Source organism: Eschrichtius robustus, chromosome 20 (assembly GCF_028021215.1).
Source record: "Eschrichtius robustus isolate mEscRob2 chromosome 20, mEscRob2.pri, whole genome shotgun sequence".
Classification (NCBI taxonomy): Eukaryota; Metazoa; Chordata; class Mammalia; order Artiodactyla; family Eschrichtiidae; genus Eschrichtius; species Eschrichtius robustus.
The window spans coordinates 22,836,584-22,857,759 of NC_090843.1; the positions used below are offsets into that span (position 1 = coordinate 22,836,584).

The following is a 21,176-nucleotide window of genomic DNA, read 5'->3' on the forward strand; positions in this document are numbered from 1 at the left end:
GCATCACTGTGCAGAGCCCTGTGTTAGATGGCGGGTGGGCAACAAAGCCCCCAAAAGCCACCTTCTTGCATGGAGGGTGTTATAAACTAGGGGGGAATGATGGCAGCACCCTTTAAAATAGCAACATGTTAAAACTCACAAATGAATAAATACATGCTGAGAAGCTGAGTGTAACAAGAGATTAATGAAGAGGGCGAGTAGCAGAATGAACGTCTGGGGGAGGACTGTTAATAAAGGAAGAGGGTGTTGGCATTAATTGCTCCGAGCCGAGGAAGGCAGGTCAGGGCTCCTGGTGCAGGCGGCTCCAGGGACCAAGAGGGGCCGGGCGGTCAGGACACCTTGGCAGAGCAGCTCCCAGCTGACAGCGCTCCCCCAACCCCCAACAGTTCCTTCTGGCTCCTCTGGTTGCCAGGGGAGTGGGGACTGGAGGGGGGCTCTGCAGGCCAGTTAGATGAGGGGAGGCAGGGAGGAAGGAGAAAAGTGAGGCTGTATCCCACCGTTCCCTTCCCCCACCCCATCCCCCATCTCTCTCACCAGGGTCCCTGAGGTGCTCGGAAGTACCCCATGCCCTCCTCTCGCCTGTCCCCGCCTACATTTTTTTTTTTTTTTTTTTTTTTTTTTGGCGGCTTGCGGGATCTTAGTTCCCTGACCAGGGATTGAACCTGGGCCACCACAGTGAACGCGCCAAGTCTTAACCACTGGACCGCCAGGGAATTCCCTCCCCTCCTACTTCTTGTCCCCATCTGCCACTGTGACCCAGAGCATCCCTACCCCCAAATGCCAGTCACCTGAGATTGCCAGGGGCCCAGCTGGCCTCTTCAAGGTGCTGCTGGGGAGGCGGGCGATGCGGCTGTGGCCGCGGGAGATGGAGGAACTGCGGGAGGGAAGGAAGGAAGAAGGGGGGAAGGTCACGGCCAAGCCTCTGGACTACAGGGGGTGGTGGGGGGTGGTGGTGGGGGGAGGGTAAGAGCTAGACACCGAGCCTTGGGAGCAGGGGGAGGCTGAGCACCAGTAGGAAGTCCCAAGGCCAGACCTGAGGGTGGGAGAGGCAGCAGAGGGAAGGGGAGCTGAGTGGGGTTTGGGAGGGAAGTAGAGGTGAGGGGGTGGGTAGTCCACTCCCTGGATTACCCAGTGAACACTGAATGTCCCCCTCATGGAGAGAGGGTCTGTGGCCTTTACTGAAGGAGGGAGACATCCCTAATATAATCCTGTAATAGCAAGAACCCAGGGAACCTGAGACAACCAGACGCTGGTCCTGCTCACAAGACCCCCTGCTACTGGCCCCAAGGGGTCTAGAGACACACGCAGTGCCTGTAGTTGGCCCGGGCGTCCGCTGCCCTGGTGACAGCTCCTCTTTTCCTCCTCCCACACCTCCCCAGCCTCACCTCACAACGCGCCTCTTCTTGCGAGCTGAGGTCCCAGGGAAGGAAGTTGCCGGCTCAGGGCCCTTCATGGTGAACAGGTGCCTGGGTCCGCTGGGGAGGGAGGAGGATGAAGGTGGCACATCAGGAGGGAACCAGAAAAGGGTGCCAGCACCTCCCGCTCCGGCGCCCGGCTTGCGGGGCAGGGAGGTTAGACACGATGACCGCTGAGGTTTCTTCCTCCTAAGAGGTGGACTCCTCTCCCTGCCTCACTCGGCCCGGGCTGACAGCTGAGTGACAGGCCTGCTCTGGGAGAACATCCAGGTGTCAGTTTCTGGCGCGTCTGGGGAACTGGAGTTCAGACAGTTTCACCCTTCCACCTGCCTGGCTCTGAGCCTGTTCCTGAGAGGGGGTTCGGGCTGTGGGAGAGGTGGGGGGAGCAGTGGGCAGCCTGCCACCCTCGGCCTCCCGAGTCCAGGTCAGTCTGCCGCTTGTTCGCGGCCTTGGACTGTCCTGAGCTGGTTGCTGCTCCCCCTCCCTGCCACGCGGGAAGAAGCCGAGGGTGAGAGCACCTTCCCACTGAAAAATGCTGAATAAAGTTTTCTCAGGATGCCCTTCCCAGTCCCAGATGCTGGGCTGGAGGGTAAAGTCTGGGGTGGAAGTGGTAGAAACAGGTATTTCTCAGTGGGATACAGAACTCAGACCAGGCCCAAGTGATGGGGCCCAAGGAACAGAGTGGGCTGGGCACCCCATGTTAGTTCCTCCTCCCTGCTGACCCTCCCTATAGGGGGCGCCTGTGAGCTACTCATGGGCATGTCACAAACCAGCACAGAGCTGGTGGCTTTGAAGTGTAGATGGACAAGGCAGGGCCTGGAGAGAAGCAGCGCCTCCAAAGAAACGGCACGTTCTGCTCTCCTGGGCCTGGATGCTGGTCAGACCAAAGGGAAAGAGATGCAGTGTCCCAACATCAAGAGCGTGCTGTCTTCCGTTCCCCTGGGCAGCACCTCTGTCCCTTGCTGACCCCTGACCACCCTGCTGGGAGGGCAGAAGGGAGACCCACCTGGGGATGAAGGGCTGATCCAGCCTGTTCAACTCCTGGGGGACATTGTCCCAGCCAATGCATTCGTGGAAGCCCAGCTTTGAAGGGGTCTCCTCAGAGAGATCAAAGGTGGCGTTGAGGTCCCGTGCGGGCAAGGCCAGAGGGGTGGAGCAGTTCTGCAGAGCGGAAGGGCCCAGGGGCACCCGGCTTTTGATGACTGTGGCTGGGCAGAAGTGAGGGGAATGGCAGGGGGAGGAGGCCCGTCCCCCCGTGGGGGTGATGGGCCCACACGGAAGCCGAGCCTCAGGCGGGGTCCCCCTCCTCAGGCAGGGCAAGAGGGACTGGCGCTGGCGTTTGGTCCCGGGCTTCGGGCCTGGGGGGCTGTCTGGCTCCAAGGGGCTCGGTCTCCTCCTTTTCTTCCCTGTGGGCCGTCGGGATGCCTGAGCTGAGGTGCGGTCAGGCCTGGGTGGGACCCCGAGAGCGTGTATGAGGCCACTCAGTTGCCTTGCCATGGTCCGGGTCACAGGGCCGGAGTATCCTGGAGACTCTGGGCAGAGAGGAGGGTGCTGAGGGGAGATCAGGGATTGGCCAGAAGGAAGGAGAATTTGTAGAATTTGGGGAGAGAGACACGGGACAGGCAGGAGCCCCTGACTCCTCGGGTCTGCGTGACCCCTGGGGCCTCTCTGTGCAGAAGTCCATGATCCTAGGGGTCCAGTCTCTGACCGAACCATAACCCAGCACCCGGGGCCCCAGCCACCCCTTGGCACCAGAAGACAGGCCGAGCAGGGCTGAGACTCACTTGACTCTGAACGTAGCTCCTGAGCCAGAGGTGACCCCCTGGCCGGGCCAGGCTCCCCGGTGGCCTCTGCTCCAGGCTCAGTGTTTTCCTCTTGTACCAGCTGCTGCAGCATCTCGAATTCTGCGATCATGTCAGGGGTCAGGAGGTTGGCTGCTTGGAGCAGGGAATACTGGCGCTGGGCCAGGCACAGCACCCTCAGAGCCAACCTGGAACAGAGGGAAGGGGATCCCCACCCCGCCTCAGACCTGCCCGGAGGACCCAGCCCCAGGGCTCCAGGTGTGGTGCGCAGCACACGTGCACTGGCCCTCCCGGACTGCCTGGCCGGCCTCATCACCTTTCCAGCCGTGCTGAAGACCAAGGCTGGCGGAGATGACGCCGGTAATGGTGGGCGGCTTCACCCACTCAACATGTCCCCTGACAAAGACAGTACTTGGGAAGTAGGGAAAGGGCACTAAGTGGCCTTGGACTCGGAAGGTCTGAGTTTCCTCTGAGCTCTGCCACCTACAAGTGCTGTGATCTTAAGTCCATTTCCCAGAGGGGCAATGGGAGGTAGCAGAGAAGAGCCAGGCTCAAGTCAGACTAACAGCTCAAAACCCGGCTCCAACACGGCCCAGCTGCGTGACCCTGGATCACCTCTTACCCTCAGTGTCCACATCCCTAAAATGAGGTCAACACACGCAGCCACCTCACAGGGTTGCTGGGGAGATGAAATAGGTTATTTTATTTAAAAAATTTTTGGCAGTGCCCGGCAGATTGCGGGATCCTAGTTCCCTGACCAGGGATTGAACCCGGGCCCTCAGTAATGAAAGCACAGAGTCCCAACCACTGGATTGCCAGGGAATTCCCCTAATGGGTTATCTTAGATATAAAGTGTTTAAAGAGTACTTGGCTCATACCCAGCACTATAAGGTTAGTTAACTGTTGTTTTCTATAATAGTAATAATAATAATGCCATCTACCTTGTTAGGATAATAAGAGATTAAATAAGATAGGCCATGTTGATCTTGGTTCTGAGGAGACCCTCAAAAATGCATTCAGTCTGCTCTTTCTATTTAGTGATTGGGATCCCGAAAGAGTATGTGTGTATTAACACATACTTCACATGCACTGAGGGGCTATTTAAAGGAAATTACGAAGGACTCCCCTGGTGGCGCAGTGGTTAAGAATCTGCCTGCCAATGCAGGGGGCACGGGTTTGATCCCTGGTCTGGGAAGATCCCACATGCCGCAGAGCAACTAAACCCGTGCGCCACAACTACTGAGCCCGTGAGCCACAACTATTGAGCCCGCGTGCCACAACTACTGAAGCCCGCGCACCTAGAGCCCGTGCTCCGCAACAAGAGAAGCCACCGCAACGAGAAGCCCGCGCACCGCAATGAAGAGTAGCTCCCGCTCGCTGCAACTAGAGAAAGCCCGCGCGCAGCAACGAAGACCCAATGCAGTCAAAAATAAACAAATAAATAAATTTATTTTTTTAAATATATATGTAAAAAATAAAATAAAGGAAATTACGAGGGTAATGTGATTATTGATGTTGTAAATTTAGATTCTAAGAAAGCAAATTTTCCTTCTGTGAGGCACACCCATGATAAAAGGATAAACAGTTTTCTCGGTGGGGATTATTCATGGCCAGTCATTTATCCCTGGGTAGCATTTACCTGCCTGGACATCTCTGAGCCCCCTCCTGTGTCCTCAGTGTGTGCTCACGGAACCCAAACTCATTTTATAAAGCAGCCTCAAGGCCTTTTTGAAAGAAGGCAGGATATAAATTAAAAAGGACACAGCAGAAACTCATTCTATATCTGCCTGACCCACACATTATATGAAAATTAGACTGAGAAAAGTGGGAGTCTGGGGAGAAAGCCACTGGCCTGGATGTCAGATGACCCAGGTCTGGTCCCGTCCCTCTTGCCGTGTAGCCCCCGCAGACGGGGGAGTCGGTCTATATCATGGGTTTTCAATTCAGGTTTCAAGAAGCCCATCAGAGGACATTTTTAATGGAACAGCTCTGCTTTATCTGTTCTACATATTAGACCTCAGCATAAGATTTCAATTGAAGACAGGGCTTTGCGGCTAAAATAAAATTCTGAAAAACCACTGAACTGGAAAATCTAAAATCTACTCAGTGCCCTGGTGGTCTAAGATTCTAAATTCTAAGGCCAAAGCAAAATTATTTTCGATTATCTGGTTGTTAGGTTGTTTTCAAGCATGGAGAAGATCTAGAATGTTCTGCAGCCCCTGATACTTGGGGTCTTCCATCACAGTTTATTAGTATCTATTATTAACTCTAAGAAGTAAGGAAAACAAGGACCATGATGCCCAAATCGCAGCCAAGTTTGAAGCAACTTGTCAGAAACCACAAAATCAGAGGCAAAGCAGAAATGAGAACCCTGGTGTCCTAGCGACACGGGACTCCAGGCAGAGAGACCCTGAGTCATCAGTGGGAGTCCATGGTCGTTCCCTGGGGGCCAAGGGGACATCCCGCCAGTGCATCCCTGCCACTCCAGGGCCCCGGGGAGTCGGCAGCAGGAGACAGATAATGAGCCGCTGATTATTCAGGCTGCAGCATTTTTTGCTGAGTCGGGAACAGGCACTCCCCAACAAGAAATAAAATTAAACAGGCCCTTCTGTCCGGAAGCTTTAAATACACTGCTTAGCGTGAAGCGTGCTGGGGAGGGAGGTGTAGGGTTGGCAGGAGCAAAGCTAAGTGGCAGGGGATTTATGTTCTGGGGGCACCTCTCTATTAAGCACGGAAAGAATGGCCCAAAAGCCATTTCTCTTTGGGTTTGTATTTACTTCAGAGGAGAAGAGCAGCAGTCAATCTGTTGATGAAGACACATGACGAACACCTGACTCAGGAAAGCTGTCCCTTGCTCAGCTGCTGCCCAGCTTCTCCTGGCAGCTGTCTCCTTGCTGAGCACAGGCAGCTTGGCCTTCAGACTGGAAAGCAAAGCACTAGCCCAGGCAGCCCTGCCCTAGCTCGGTGTTTGCCAGCTGTCTGGATGGAATTTGGTGTTTTGCTTCCCTCCTGTTGGGCTGCCGGCTACGCGGAGTAATAAATAGAGAGGATGCTACGTAAACAGAGTAGGTGATAATATCAAATTGTTGACAGCAGGTAAGGGACAATATTGATGAGAAAAGACTTGCCTCTTTAACTAGAGCAGAAACAGAGCTTTTGTGATGTACTTAGCGCCAACTCCCACCCCAGGAGGCCTGGAACCCATCACCTCCCGCCTTGGAGCAAGAAGATACCTACTGCTTAGAACGGTCCCTGCCCAGGTTCTGTGGTGGGAGGTGGTCCACGACTGGCTTGGGCTGCAGGGTCAGGTCAGGGGAGCCGGGCAATGGGTGTTTGAGGTTCTGTGCTGGCACCTGGATTGGAACCTAGAGAGGAAGGGAGTCACAGGTCGAGGGCCCAGGAGGGCCTCCCTCGCTTTACGTGAGCAGCTCCTGCAACCCGTCCCTCCTCCAAGAGTGGGAATGACAGCTCCTGGAACGACCAGGTCCTGGTAGGGGCTTTTTCTCTCCCAGTCCCCGTGCTCCCTCCCTGCTCCCCTTCTGTTAACACTCAGCCTCCCCACTTCCAGACACACAGGATCTGACAGACTAGTTCTTCCTGCGCAGGATCTGAAAGCCTCCTAATGACTGAGGTGTAAGACATCCAGGTAGAGAAGCTGGGACTGAAGGGACCCTGTGAGTTGGGGGTGGGGCATTTCTTTCAATATTCCACCAGCTCCAAGTCTTACCTCCTCAGCCGGACCTTCGTCCTTGTCCTCTGGGGGCTGCTCCCTGTCTGAAGAGTTCCCCTCCACGACCTTCTCCACCTGGGCCTCTGTCCCCAGGCTCTCCTCTTGAAGGACTGCCGACCCTGGGTGTAGCTCTGGGGTGCAGGGCTGGCTGGGGAGGCGGGATGGCGAGGGGCAGCTGGGAAGGCTAAGGGGGAAAGGAGAGGTTTGAAAGGCGGGAAGCGGGGGCAGGTGGGAAAATCAGGGAGGGGGCAGGATCTCTGTGGCTCCAGGTCCATAAGGGGTGGATGCTTGGGTAACAAGAGGGCAGTAGCTGAGGGTGGGAGAAGGAGTCAGGGATTTTCTGGTTTAGGAAACAATGACACCTGCCCCTTAAGTGCACCTTCTTTTGAAGAGTAGATGCTGTTTATATAGGCTGGGGTGTGATTTACTCCTTTGACATAGACCATTCTAAGTGACAATCAGTGTGCCGGGCAGTGAGTAGGAACCCCTAACCCCAGATGCCAGAACAGCAGCGAGGAGTCCTAGCCCTCCAGAAGCTGGAGAAAGGATGGGGCAGGTAGGGGCGGCAGAACTCACGGTTGATGTGGAGGGCCCGCTTTGGGGGACCGTGAGGAGTCCTGCTGCGGGGCCTGGGCTCCTGCCTCGTACACTCGGAGCTTCTCCCTCAGGGCGGCCACCTGGAACGAAGCAGCCCAGCCCCTCAGCGCCCCGGGTGAGCACAGGAGGCAAGGGGCAGGCAGAGCGCCCTGGCCGCGCGCCAGTGGTCCCGTCCTGCCCCTGAGCCGGGTGCCCTGCCTCCCGGCCAAGCTCCCCAGGCGGCTCCTCACCTCAGCCTGGAGCTGCTGGCAGATGGTGGCGTACTGGCTGATGTGACAGTCCAGGCTGATCACGTTGCTCTTCAGCTGAGATGGGGGCACAGGGGAGAGATCTGTTTGTTCATTCAAAGCGGCTTTCGGCAACCACTTCCAGCGGCCAGACGCCGCGCTAGGCACACCTCACTCACATTCCCGAGACTCACCCTCACGACTGAGGGAACAGGGAGGCCAGTGGCAAGAGGAGAGCTTGCCTTTGAACCCGAGACCCCGGCTCCCTGACCGATATGCTCTCCCCAGGCCAGGGGCTTTGCAGCAGTGGCTCCTGGAGCACCGGGGCTCCCTGGAGGAGGCAGGGGAAACCGGGCAACCCTGCTTTTATCTGTGTTATATGTTGTTTTGCCAAAAATATGGGCCTGCCGCTAAAAACAAGTCTGACAAAGGTCACTGGCTGATACTCGGCCACTCCCTTCCGTTGCCTCCCTCTTGAGAAGATTCTGCCTCAATCATCCCAGTGCTGTGATATTTTAAGGACGAGGACTCTGTCACTTCTTCCCTCGGCCTTGCGGGAACGCTTGCTCCGGGTACCAGAGGAAGCCAGTGGGTCCTGTCCCCTCCTCCTCCCAGCCTGGGGGCTCCCCCGACACCCCTACACCCCCGCTCCAGGGTGGCCGTCCCAGCTGGCACGCACCGAGAGTTTGATCTCCTTGGCCCGGTCGGCATACTTGAGGGTGTTGTAAGTGTCCTCGTAGGCCAGGCTGGAGGGGCTGATGGCAGCGATCATCACCGTACGGCAGTTGCCCCCGATGGAGTCCTTGAGTAGGCGGGTCAGCTTGCTGTCCCGGTAGGGCACGTGAGACTTGCGGCCCTGGGGACAGTGGGTGGGCGTGGAGTGAGTGTCTGGACTACACAGACCCAGGCTAGACTCGGTAGCCTTTGCTTTTTTCTGTTTGTTTGTTTGTTTTGTTTTTGTTTTTTTGACCCCACTGCTGGGCTTACAGGATCTTAGTTCTCTGACCAGGGATTGAACCCGGGCCACTGGAGTGAAAGCACCGAGTCCTAACCGCTGGACCACCAGGAAATTTAGACTTGATAGCTTTTGGCCCAGGGCTGGAGGGAGGGCCCCTTGGCTTGGGCACTGGGTCGCTGTCCCGGGGAGTAGCCTGGCTCCGTGCAGCTTTACCTTTGCGTCGGCCAGGGCGTTGAGGACGTTGATGAGGGCCAGCAGCGAACGGTTGATGCTGGCTCCCTCCCGCAGCCGCTCCCCCTTGGCGTGGGTGCTGGACGCCCGCTCCGAGCCAGCCAGGTCAATCAGGCTCATCTTGGCCACCCGAAGGGCCTGGGTCAGACCTGGGATCCGGTCCTGCTGCTTCACGAAGATCTGGGGGCAGATGGCAGGGGTGAGGGGGCACTGGGCACCAGGAGCTCCAGCTTCAGGCCCTGGCCTGTGACCCCTCCTCACCTGGAAGATGGCATGGGAGCGGGAGGAAGTAGCGTTGACGTCAGTGGGGTGCTGCGTGCGGTTACGGTTCCCCCTGGTCAGCATCCCCAGCAGCTGCTCAGCTGAGGTCGGCTACAGAGGAGATGTGCAGGAAGGGGGCTGTGGTCTCCCCAGCGGGGACTTTTCCCCCAACAGAAGGGCTGCTCTTCAGGACCAATGTTACCCCCTTGCTATCACCACCACTGCCCCAACAGGATCCAGGACATCCCCAAACTGCCCGGTGAGGGGATTCCGGAGGACCAGTGGGGCTGCTCGTCCCACCTGAGCCCAGCCCCTTACCTGGTGGAAGGAAAGTCCTTGCACCACCACCCCCTTGTCGGGGTCCTCACGGATGGCAAGGGGCCCCTTGGGCTCTAGGAGGTCGTGGATCTGCTCATTGTACACCTGAGGAGAAAGGAAGCCAGGGAGAGACCTGAGGGAGAGGCTGCTTAAGAAGCCTCTCCCCTAGGGGCTGGGGAGAGCTGAGTTGCTGGGTCAGGGAAGCATGATGAGACACGCCGTGGTGAGTGGCACTTTGCTGGATGATGTCATATGGTGAGTAGGACAGGCGGGGTCAGTTCACATGCAGTCTCTCTTGGAGCTGTGTCCACCCTCTGGGCCCCACTCTGCTCACTCCCTACCACCCTCTCCCCCTCCTGCTTACTCCACCCCACTCCCTCTCTAGGTGGTTGTGAGAATGAGGGATGGGGCCGCCCAGTCCTGGGGTGCAAACAGCCCTACCTCCTGGTAGCTGATGAGCACCTCGAGTCTCTTCTCCTCCCGGCAGGCCTCGAGCCTTCTGTACAGTTCCATGGTGGTCAGGTACATGATGCCGGGGTCCCCCTCTCTTCCCAGCATGGTGTGTGTCTTCCCGGCCCCAGTGGCCCCATAGGCAAAGACTACAGAAGACAGAGTAGGGAGTAGGGTGGCGGCAGGGCCAGATCCACCTTCTCTAGGGGCTCCCCCAGTGCATTTCCATCCGGTCAGCACTTCCCTTCTCCCCGAGCCCCCCTCCTTCCTTCCACATGCGCGGTTCCACTGCTCCCTCCCACCCACCCACATCCCCTGCGTTCCCAGCTGTTGAGATCTCCGTGTCCATTCCTGGTGCCCCTGTAGACTTGTGGATTTGAGGGCAAGGGGTCTCCACTATGGGTGGGAGCTTATCCTTTCCTCAGGGAAGCCTTCTCCAGCCTGGGTAGCTTCCTCTGTGGAAGGCCCACAATTCTTTCCCTCATATCACTTATCTTGGGTTTTTTTTTTTTTTTTTTAATAAATCAGCATATTAGGGGATATTATTATTTATTTATTTATTTATTTTGGCTGTGTTGGGTCTTCGTTTCTGTGCGAGGGCTTTCTCTAGTTGCGGCAAGCGGGGGCCACTCTTCATCGCGGTGCGCGGGCCTCTCACTATCGCGGCCTCTCTTGTTGCGGAGCACAGGCTCCAGATGCGCAGGCTCAGTAGTTGTGGCTCACGGGCCTAGTTGCTCCGCGGCATGTGGGATCTTCCCAGACCAGGGCTCGAACCTGTGTCCCCTGCATTGGCAGGCAGATTCTCAACCACTGCGCCACCAGGTAAGCCCCTTATCTTGGTTTTTAACCACACACTTGTGGGTGTGATTTTGTGATGTGTTTTCTCCCAGTTCTAGACTGTAAGCCTCACGAATACAGGAACGCTGTCTGCCTGATCTGCTATTGTATCCCATGGCCCAGTGGAGTGGCCCACACACAGGAGAAGAATGAATGGGGGGCCCACAGAGAATGCACGGCCGGAGCCCTCCTCAACCAGTGCCCAGCAGAGGGGGAGACGGGCTCACCTGAGCAGTTGTAGCCCTGGAGGAAGCTGTCCAGGATGCTGTGGGTGGTGTGATGGAACACGTCCTGTTGGGTGGCCGCCTCACCAAAGACCCGGTCAAAGACAAACGTCAGGTCTTTGCCCTTCTTCTTGGGGCCATCATGGACGCTGCCCCATTTCAGGCCAAGGAAGCCCCCATCGGGCTCCTCAGGGTCAAACACCAGCACCCGTTCATCCACCACCTGAACCACAGGCCGCCGCTGACTCTCCAGTTCCCTCGGGGTGGGGGGCCGCACCCGCACCACGACCTGCACCATGCTGTTTTCCACCGCCATCACCATGGCAACACCTGGGCGGAGACATGATGGATATGAGGACCAATCTGACCCAGGCCTGACCAGGTGCCCTCAGCCTAGCGCTCAGGGGCCTTCTCCCACCTCCTCCTCAACAGCTCAGTTCCATTTTATACCTCAAGAGAATATTGATGCCAGCACCAATTACTGACAAATATCTTTCTCATCTGAAAGACCATCTTTGTCATAGCCAATGACTGTATTTTTTTCGGAGGCCTATTCTGGGCTTTCTATTATGTTCCACTAATCTGTCTATTCCTGTGGCAGCACCACAGTTTCTACTCCATTCCTTTACAGTTGCTTCTTATCTAGCAAGGCAAGACACCCCTCCCAACCCCAGCTTTCTTTTTCATGATTCTCTTGGCTATTTTCAGTCATTTATTCTATTCGACTTTAAGAACATTTTATCAATTCCATCCCCATCCCAGAACCCCCCCCCAAAAAAAACCTATTGGGATTACAATCGGAATTATATTAAATTTACATATTTATTTTATATTAAATGTTTTCATACAAGAACATGGCTATTACCTTTCTATTTGTTCATGTATTTTTTATATCTTCAGATAGTTTCTATAATTGTCCTTTTAATACAATTCTTAAGTACTTTATTGCTCTTATGAATGGAACACCTTCCCTATTTCCAGGTGCTAATATGGAGAAACATGATTGATTAAAAAAAAAAATTTATTTATTTATTTGGTTGCGTTGGGTCTTAGTTGTGGCAGGCGGGCTCCTTACTTGGCTCCTTAGTTGTGGTATGCAAACTCTTAGTTGCGGCACCCATGTGGGATCTAGTTCCCGGACCAGGGATCGAATCCGGGCCCCCTGCATTGGGAGCGCAGAGCCTTAACCACTGAGCCACCAGGGAAGTCCTGAAACATGATTGATTTTTATATATTTGCCTTATACCCACCACCCTCAAACTCTCTTTATTATTATTATTATTATTATTTGGCCATGCCACGAGGCTTGTGGGATTTTAGTTCCCTCACCAGGGATTGAACATGGGCCCTCAGCAGTGAAAGTGCATAGTCCTAACCACTGGACCACCAAGGAATTCCCTCAAACTCTCTTATTGACTCTAAGTGCTTTTTATTAGAGCTTACTGAGTTTTCTGAGTATACAATTATGTATCAGAAAATAATTTTTTTTACCTTTTCTTCTCCATACTTATACCAAATATTTCATATGTTGTCTACTGTATTCCCTAGAACTTCCAAAACAATGTTGAATGATAATAGGCATCCCTGTATTGTTTTTTTAAAATAAATAAATGTATTTATTTATTTACTTATTTTTGGCTGTGTTGGGTCTTTGTTGCTGCGCGTGGGCTTTCTCTAGTTGTAGCGAGCGAGGGGCTACTCTTGGTTGTGGTGCATGGGCTTCTCACTGTGGTGGCTTCTCTTGTTGTGGAGCACGGGCTCTAGGCACGTGGGCTCAGTAGTTGTGCCTTGCAGGCTCTAGAGCGCAGGCTCAGTAGTTGTGGCGCATGGGCTTAGTCGCTCCGCGGCATGTGGGATCTTCCCGGACCAGGGCTCGAACCCGTCTCCCCTGCATTGGCAGGCAGATTCTTAACCACTGCGCCACCAGGGAAGTCCCCCTGTAGTGTTTTTGATCTTAAAGGAAATGGCTTTAGTGCTTCACTATTTATTTATTTATTTTTAAAATTTATTTTATTTATTTATTTATTTTTGGCTGTGTTGGGTCTTTGTTGCTGCGCACGGGCTTTCTCTAGTTGCGGCGAGCGGGGGCTACTCTTCGTTGCGGTGCGCGGGCTTCTCATTGCAGTGGCTTCTCTCATTGTGGGGCACGGGCTCTAGGCACGTGGGCTTCAGTAGTTGCGGCATGCGGGCTCAGTAGTTGTGGCTCACGGGCTCTAGACCACAGGCTCAGTAGTTGTGGCACACGAGCTTAGTTGCTCCGCGGCATGTGGGATCTTCCCGGACCAGGGATCGAACCCATGTCTCCTGCATTGGCAGGCGGATTCTCAACCACTGTGCCACTGGGGAAGCCCTGCTTCACTATTTAGATATTGATTTTGGACAAATAGTCATTATCATATTAGTAATTTCCTCTGTTCTTAGTTTACTCAGAGTTGTTATCAGGAATGTCTTGAACTTTATCTAATGCTCTTGCAGCATCTTCTGATATGTTCACATGTTTTTTCTCCTTTATTTTGTTGATGTGGTAAATTATTTGATATTATTCTTGGCATCAAAGCAACCATGCATTCTTGAAGAAAAATCCTACTCTGGCCATACTGAAGTTTCCAATTTTCAAATGGTCAAATGTGTCAACCTTTTTTTTAATTGTTTTTATGTCATATTTAAGAAGACGTTCCTTCCCTAAAATAATAAACACTTTTCTTATATTTCTAATACTTTTCCTTTCTTACATTTAGATCTTTATCCAGATGGAATTTATTTTTGTGTGTGAATGATATGAGGATATTCCTAAATATCTTTTCTTTCCAAATGGCAGGCAACTATCTCAAGATCATTTATTAAATAGTGCATTCATTCTCCACTAATTTATTTATTTATTTATTTTTAAAAATTTATTTATTTATTTATATTTATTTTGGCTGCGTTGGGTCTTCGTTGCTGTGCGTGGGCTTTCTCTAGTTGTGGCGAGCAGGGGCTACTCTTCATTGCGGTGCACAGGCTTCTCATTGCAGTGGCTTCTCTCGTTGCGGAGCATGGGCTCTAGGCAAGTGGGCTTCAGTAGTTGTGGCACATGGGCTCGTTAGTTGTGGCACATGGGCTTAGTTGCTCCACGGCATGTGGGATCTTCCTGGACCAGGGCTCAAACCCATGTCCCCTGCATTGGCAGGCGGATTCTTAACCACTGGGCCACCAGGGAAGTCCCCCCCACTAATTTAAATGCCATATTTAACATAACTAAATTCTCATATAAACATGAATTTGTTTTGTGAGTCTCCATTCTGATCTACTGATATGTCTATTCCTTTTCCCGTAACTCGTTGTAATTATTGTGGTTCTATAATATATCACCTTATTGTTCTTTTTCTTGGCTATTCTTGGGCACCTTGTCTTGTGCATGATTTTAGAATCAGCTTATGAAGCTGATTCTATGAAAAATCCTGCTAAGATTTTAATTGGGATTATTTTGAATTTATAGATTAATATGAGAATTGACATCTTTACAGTATGAAGTCTTCCCATCTAGGAATATTGTATCTCTTTTCATTATTCACAACTTTATAATCTTCAGTAAAATTTTATTGTTTTCCTCACATGAGTTCTGTACATTTCTTCATAGGTTTATTACTAGTTACTGTATAGTCTTTGTTATATTGTAAATAAGCTCTTTTTAAAATTACATTTTCTAATTCATTTTGACAGAACATAGGAAAGCTACTGACTTCTGTATGCAGATCTTGTATCTGGCCATATTGCTGAACACCCTTATTAGTTCTAATAGATTGTCATTGAATCTCTTAGATTTTTAAATTAAATGATGATATAGTTTGCAAATAATAACAGTTACTTTCTATTTTTAGCTCTTCTATATTTAGTTCCCCACCCTCCACTACCCATTAGGAATGGGTGCTAAATTTTATCAAATGCTTTTTTGGCACTTGCTGAGATGATCACACAGTGTTTCTCCTTTAGTCTGTTAATGTAGAGGGTGACATGGATAGATTTCCTAATATTGCCCTGGTAGTGATCCCAAAAGCTTATTTACCTATTCTCTCTTGAATTCCCCTCAGACCTCTCTCCCGTTTCATTTCACCTTCAAGCCAGCCTACCAAAGGTAGAGATGGAATTTCTGGAATGCAGTAGTCACAGATATCCTGGAAAAGTTCAGCCGAAGTCTAGGGATATGTTAACAGGGGTAAGAAACAGGGGGCTGTTCCTGGGGGATAGGAATAGATGAATGCCTTCCTAGGAAAGATGAGGTCCCACTGATGGGTCACAATTACCAGGGTCATTCAGCAAAGAAACATGGGATTTCTACCTAAAACTCCAGCAAACAACTCATTTTTTCCTTGGGGAATGAGGCAGAATTGAGTTGATTTCAAACTCCTGTCCTTCACCCCCAAACTTCTTAATTTCTTCCCCACACAAAACAAAGGAGAGATGTCGACCAATAATCATCTTTTTACTTGTGTGTAATTAATTCTATTCCTGTCCCAGCAATCAGCTCATCATAATAATAAACATAACAGGTAAGTGCCCACTCTGTCAGGGACTGTTCTAGGCACCTTACACGTTTCACCTCCTTTCAACCCCATCACGACCCCACGTGATAGATACTATTATTATACTCATTTTTCAATGAGAAAATTGAGACAGAGAGGGTTAAGCAACTTGCCCAAGATCCCAGTGGTAGTAAGTGATGAATCCTGGTTCCAACCCGGGCAGTCTGACCATAGAGCCTGCTATACTGCCTTGTAATGACATTATATATTACACCCTCATGATCACATTGTTTAATAGTTCCTTATGTTTCTATAATAGTTATAATCCCTTTTATGTAACTAGCATTATGTATGCTGCAAATGCTTTTGGATAAATAGACTAGACCTGATTTTCAACACTCAGAATTCCTGTCTCCCATCCTCGCAATCCCACCCCCAGGGAACCCCACCCTTTATTTTTTGGCTGCGCCTCACAGCTTGCAGGATCCTAGTTCCCTGACCAAGGATCAAACCCCTCGGCCCTCGGCAGTGAAAGCATGGAGTCCTAACCACTGGACCGCCAGGGAATTCCCAGGAACCCTACTCTTGTGACCAGGAAAGTGAAGGCAGAGGGTGCCTGGTCCCACCATCTGAGCCTACACTGTATTAGCTGAGTTGGAGCTACAGAGCAGCTTAACATTCAAAGCAGGAAATTAAAAAGGGCACTGGCAGCGGAGTGCGCCTAACCTTTACAGTTCCCTCCTCTCCGCCTCCTGAGGGCCAGTGAGGCCGACTGTTTGCCTAATGAGATGTTTTCCTTCTCCCTGAGACAGTGCTGAGGGTGTGGGGTGGGAGGTGGGGAGCGGGTAGGGTGACACTTGGCATGGCCACAGTTAGGACACCTGGGTCCTGGTCTCTGCTTTGCCTCTGACTGGTGGGGAGGTCTTTCCACCAGCCACACCACGTTGATGTCACATTATCTCCCTTCGAGAGCCAGAGAGAACAGCTACCAATCTGCTCCTGCCCCAAGGGGATGGGAGATTAATGAGAGAACGTTTGTCAAGTTTACTTTGATCCTCGGTTGGAAAGAGATTTTCAGCCCAAAGTACAAGGGAGATGATTCTTTAATAAGATCTTCAGGGTTCTGAGCCAGCCACAGTCATGTCCTGTTTCTAACCTGGGGCAGCTCATTAAAACCCGGAGGCTAGTTCGCTGCGGAGCTGAGGCTGGGAAGCCAAGATTCAGTTGTTTTCAGGGTAGCCTCCTCTGCCCATCCTCATAGGGACAGAGAGAACAAGCCCAAGATGCTCAGAAGCCCCTGGAGAAGAATTTTTGAGGACTTGAGGGGGGTCTGCCTGCAGACATTGGGAGTTCGGAAGGCAGGGAAAGTGCCTAGCCCTTGGGTGTTGTACTTTTATATAGCGGTTGCTGTGGTCCCCTTCATTGCTCCTTCACAACAATCATACACTGTGTTTCTTGTCCTTAAGCTCCAAGAGAGCAGGACCCTCTTCTGATAGTCTGTGCACCCCAGATGCCTGGGAGCCAGATCCAGCATGCAGTAGATGCTGTATAATATTTGTCCTATGAATGAATAGAGGCCAGAGAAAAGCAGTCTGAAGCCAAAAGCCTAAAAATAACTACAATTATAGCTAACATTTATTGAGCACTTACTTTGTGTCAGGCACTATGCTAAGTGCTTTACAAGTGTTTTGTTTATCTTTCACAGCAATCTCATTCTGCAGTTATTGATACATTTGTTACATCCCTACTCTGCAAAGGAAACTGAGGCTCAGGAAGGAAATTGTCTCATGGATGGTAAGTAGCAAGGCCAGAACTTGACTTTGTTCTGTCATCAGAGGCGCTACTCTTCATCCTAGCCTGCTCTGCCTTCTACCTGGGCTTTTGTAGCTCTTAATTCCCCTCACCTTAGTACCCACAGAAACACGTCCAAAGATGGCTGTTTCTTTCTACGGGTGGTAGCAAAGAGGAAGGAGCTGTGTTCTTTTGTTTTATAAATAGACAATCATAAGGCTATAACTAATGATAGTTTTGTTTATCCCTTTCTAATCAATTTTATTTATTTTTCTTGTCTTACAGCTCTGGCTAGGACCTCAGGTACAATACTGAAAGCAGCAATAGTGAGCAATCTTGTCTCTTTCCTGCTTTCATTTTGCTCTTTGTTGGTTTAAGGGAATTTACCTCTATTTCTAGTTTACCACTGAAAAAAGTCATAAATGGTTACTGAATGCTATTTCTGTACCTAATGGGATATGTTTTCTCCTTTAATCTGTAAATGTGTAAATTGTATTAATAGATCTTCTATTGTTAAACTATTCTCACATTCCTGGGATAAACCCAATTTAGTCATAATGCATTTTTTAAAAATACATCACTGGCTTCTGATTGCTAGTATTTTATCTAAGATTTTTACAACTACATTTATAAAAGAGATTGGCTTGAAATTTTCTTTGCCTCATTTTTGGTATCACAAAATAGACTGGGGACTTCCCTGGCGGTCCAGTGGTTAAGACTCTGAGCTTCCACTGCAGGAGACACGGGTTCGATCCGTGGTCAGGGAACTAAGATCCTGCATGCTGCGTGGCACCCCGCCTCCCCCCCCAGAAATAGACTGAAAATGTTTTCTTCCTTTCTTTCTTTTTTTTGGAAGAGTTTCTATAAGATTAGAATCATTTCAATTGCCTGTATATTTTTGGTGGGTTTTTTTGATGTGTGTGAAGGTAGATTTTTTTTTTAATTAATTAATTAATTAATTATTTTTGGCTGTGTTGGGTCTTCGTTTCTGTGCGAGGGCTTTCTCTAGTTGCGGCAAGCGGGGGCCACTCTTCATCGCGGTGCGCGGGCCTCTCACTATTGCGGCCTCTCTTGTTGCAGAGCACAGGCTCCAGACGTGCAGGCTCAGTAATCGTGGCTCATGGGCCCAGTTGCTCCGCGGCATGTGGGATCTTCCCAGACCAGGGCTCGAACTCGTGTCCCCTGCATTGGCAGGCAGATTCTCAACCACTGCGCCACCAGGGAAGCCCTGAAGGTAGATTTTAAACTAATTAAATTTCTTCAGTAGTCCTAGGTTTGTTAAAAATTTCCATAGCTTCTTTTTTTTTTAATTTATTTATTTTATTTTATTTATTTTTGGCTGTGTTGGGTCTTCATTGCTGCTTGTGGGCTTTCTCTAGTTGCGGTGAGTGGGGGCTACTCTTTGTTGTGGTGCGCGGGCTTCTCATTGTGGTGGCTTCTCTTGTTGCGGAGCACGGGCTCTAGGCATGTGGGCTTCAGTAGTTGTGGCACACGGGCTTAGTTGCTCCGTGGCATGTGGGACCTTCCCGGACCAGGGATCGAACCCGTGTCCCCTGCATTGGCAGGCGGATTCTTAACCACTGCACCACCAGGGAAGTCCCTTCCATAGCTTCTTGAATCAGTTTAGGTAAGTTGTTTTTCCTAGAAAACTGCCCAAAAGCATCATCAAAAAGATTTCCCATTGAAGTCTTTCTCTCTCTTTTAATCTTTCAGTAACCAAAGTTATGTCCCTATTTTCATTCCTAAGGTTATTTTTCCATGTTTCTTTTCTTTTTTTCTTAATATTACCAGAGGTCTGGCTTTTTTATTAGTCTTTTCAAAGATACAGCTTTTGGCTAAGTTAATCATCTCTATTATATAGGAAAATTCTATTTCATTAATTTTTGCTCTTAACTTCTTTTATTTTCTACACTTTAATTCTGTTGTTCTGTTCTATCTTATTAAAATTGAATATTTGCCTCACTTTCAGCTTGAAAAAATACATGTTCTAATGTAAGCCTTTAAGACTACAAATTTCCCTCTAAGTATTCTCTAACTGCATTCCCCACATTTTATAAATAGCATTTTCACTGTTTCATGCTAATTACATTTTAATTAGAATAATGATATCCTATTTGACTGAGTTATTTAAATGTTTTTTTTTTAAAAATCCAAATGTGGGTTTGTTTCTTTTTCTTCTGTATTTTAAACTTAATGGCTTGTGGAAATAGAATATGGTTTGTACAATACTCTGATAACTGTTTAGATTTGCTCTGTGGCCAGATAGAGACAATTTTTATTAAGATCTCTAAAAATATGCTACTGGCATACTTTTTTTAAAAAAAAAGGTATAAGGGCTTCCCTGGTGGCGCAGTGGTTGAGAATCCGCCTGCCAATGCAGGGGACACGGGTTCGAGCCCTGGTCTGGGAAGATCCCACATGCCGAGGAGCAACTAGGCCCGTGAGCCACAATTACTGAGCCTGCGTGTCTGGAGCCTGTGCTCCGCAACAAGAGAGGCCGCGATAGTGAGAGGCCCGCGCACCGCGATGAAGAGTGGCCCCCACTCGCCGCAACTAGAGAAAGCCCTCGCACAGAAACAGAGACCCAACACAGCCATAAATAAATAAATAAATAAAATTAAAAAAAAAAAAAAAGGTATAATATGGAGCTGGGTTTGTTAATATAAAACCAACAAATTGAGACACTTTAAAATCTCTCTCTGATGGTGGGGGAATTCAATCATGAAATAGGCAGAGGACTGGATACTTTGGTAGTTGTTTGAAGCATGGACTGTGTGACTGGAGAGGAAAGAGAACAGTGATAAGACTGGAGAAAGCAGTGTAACATCCACAAGAAGCTCATACAGAAAAATTTTGTGGATGTTCTCCTCTTAGCTAGGCTTAACTTCTCTGTTTCTTAACCTGTAAAATGTAAATATTAGTGTCTATTCCATTGGGTTGTTGTGAGGATTAAATGAGTTAACTCAAACCTGGTAAGTGCTCAATAAATGTTAGCCATCATTATTAGAATCGATATGACATACTAGCATTTCGCCCCCTACCAGAAGAACCAACATCTGCAGTAAAATCCCCTATTTTCCTTGACACAGATCAGGCTTATCTTTCCCGTGTCACTTCAGTACCTTAAAGGGTCAAAGCTAAGAGGAAAGGCATCCTAGGAACAGTAGCAGAAGACCTGGTTTTCCGTCATGCAGATCTTCTTTCATTCTTTCCTTTATTCAATCAAATATTTACTGGGTGCTCCAGTAACTAAGTTACGGCCCTCGGCACAGCTCTGCAATCAGTTCTGCACAGATGTGCAGCGAGGGTCTTAGCTACTCCTTACAGATGTGCAGAGAGTCCCACGTCTCCAGTTCTAGTGCGCGGGAGGACCCAATTCTTCCTTACGTATGAGCAGGGGTACCTTTCCCAGAGCGGATGTACAGAGGGCTGGGCCCGGGTGCAGACTTGAGGGCCCAGTCTAGGTCCTGTACAAATAAGCAGAGGGTCCCGATCTCCCGTGCAGGTGTGGAAGGAAGGGCCTTCTCCCCGCACCTCCGCCCACCCTGTTCGGAAGGGACCGCCCGGGACCTGATGGGTCTTCACGCTGCACCTCCGTCTCCCGCACAAAAGAGGCCGGGCTCCGGCTTCCGCCGCCGTCAGCAGCTGGGTCCGCCCGTCCAGACCTGAGCGCAGGAGCCCGCGGGGCCTCCTCCGTCGTGGGCCAGCGCTTACCCTTCGTCGGTTCCACGCCGCTGGTGTCGCTCCTCGCTGCCGGGTCCCGCCGCAGCAGACAGGAAACCCTGACTACCGGAGAGCGCCGCCCCTCAAGCACCCGACCGGCGCCAACCTCC

At 50.5% G+C, this 21,176-nt stretch overlaps 1 protein-coding gene across 4 annotated transcripts; it reads right to left on the minus strand.

Moving 5' to 3' along the window:
• Nucleotides 1-245: 245 nt before the first annotated feature.
• On the minus strand, nt 246-21,176 carry KIF18B (kinesin family member 18B). 4 transcript variants are annotated; one of them, XM_068531336.1, is made up of 16 exons: nt 21,058-21,176; nt 11,054-11,380; nt 9,981-10,138; nt 9,540-9,644; nt 9,222-9,332; nt 8,943-9,140; nt 8,451-8,627; nt 7,775-7,849; nt 7,524-7,624; nt 6,945-7,131; nt 6,455-6,582; nt 3,200-3,405; nt 2,422-2,947; nt 1,386-1,475; nt 789-874; nt 246-436 (listed from the first exon to the last, which is right to left on the minus strand). In XM_068531336.1, exons 2-16 carry the CDS (start codon nt 11,370-11,372, stop codon nt 330-332), a joined length of 2,574 nt encoding a protein of 857 aa, XP_068387437.1. In that variant the 5' UTR covers nt 11,373-11,380; nt 21,058-21,176; the 3' UTR covers nt 246-329. The 4 variants fall into 4 exon arrangements, with proteins under 4 accessions (XP_068387437.1, XP_068387435.1, XP_068387436.1 ...); XM_068531334.1 differs by having other exon boundaries at nt 8,943-9,332; XM_068531335.1 differs by lacking the exon at nt 21,058-21,176 and adding an exon at nt 12,679-12,742 and having other exon boundaries at nt 8,943-9,332.

What these genes read in the sequence shown, in the direction of transcription:
- KIF18B (XM_068531334.1), bottom strand. Translation starts at nt 11,372, where the DNA reads ATGGTGATGGCGGTGGAAAACAGCATGGTGCAGGTCGTGGTGCGGGTG. An exon ending in GCGGGCCCTCCACATCAACC is followed by an intron (nt 7,132 to 7,523) that starts GTGAGTTCTGCC and finishes TTTCCCCCTTAG; the next exon opens with CCTTCCCAGCTGCCCCTCGC. An exon ending in GATCAGCCCTTCATCCCCAG is followed by an intron (nt 1,476 to 2,421) that starts GTGGGTCTCCCT and finishes CTCCCTCCCCAG; the next exon opens with CGGACCCAGGCACCTGTTCA.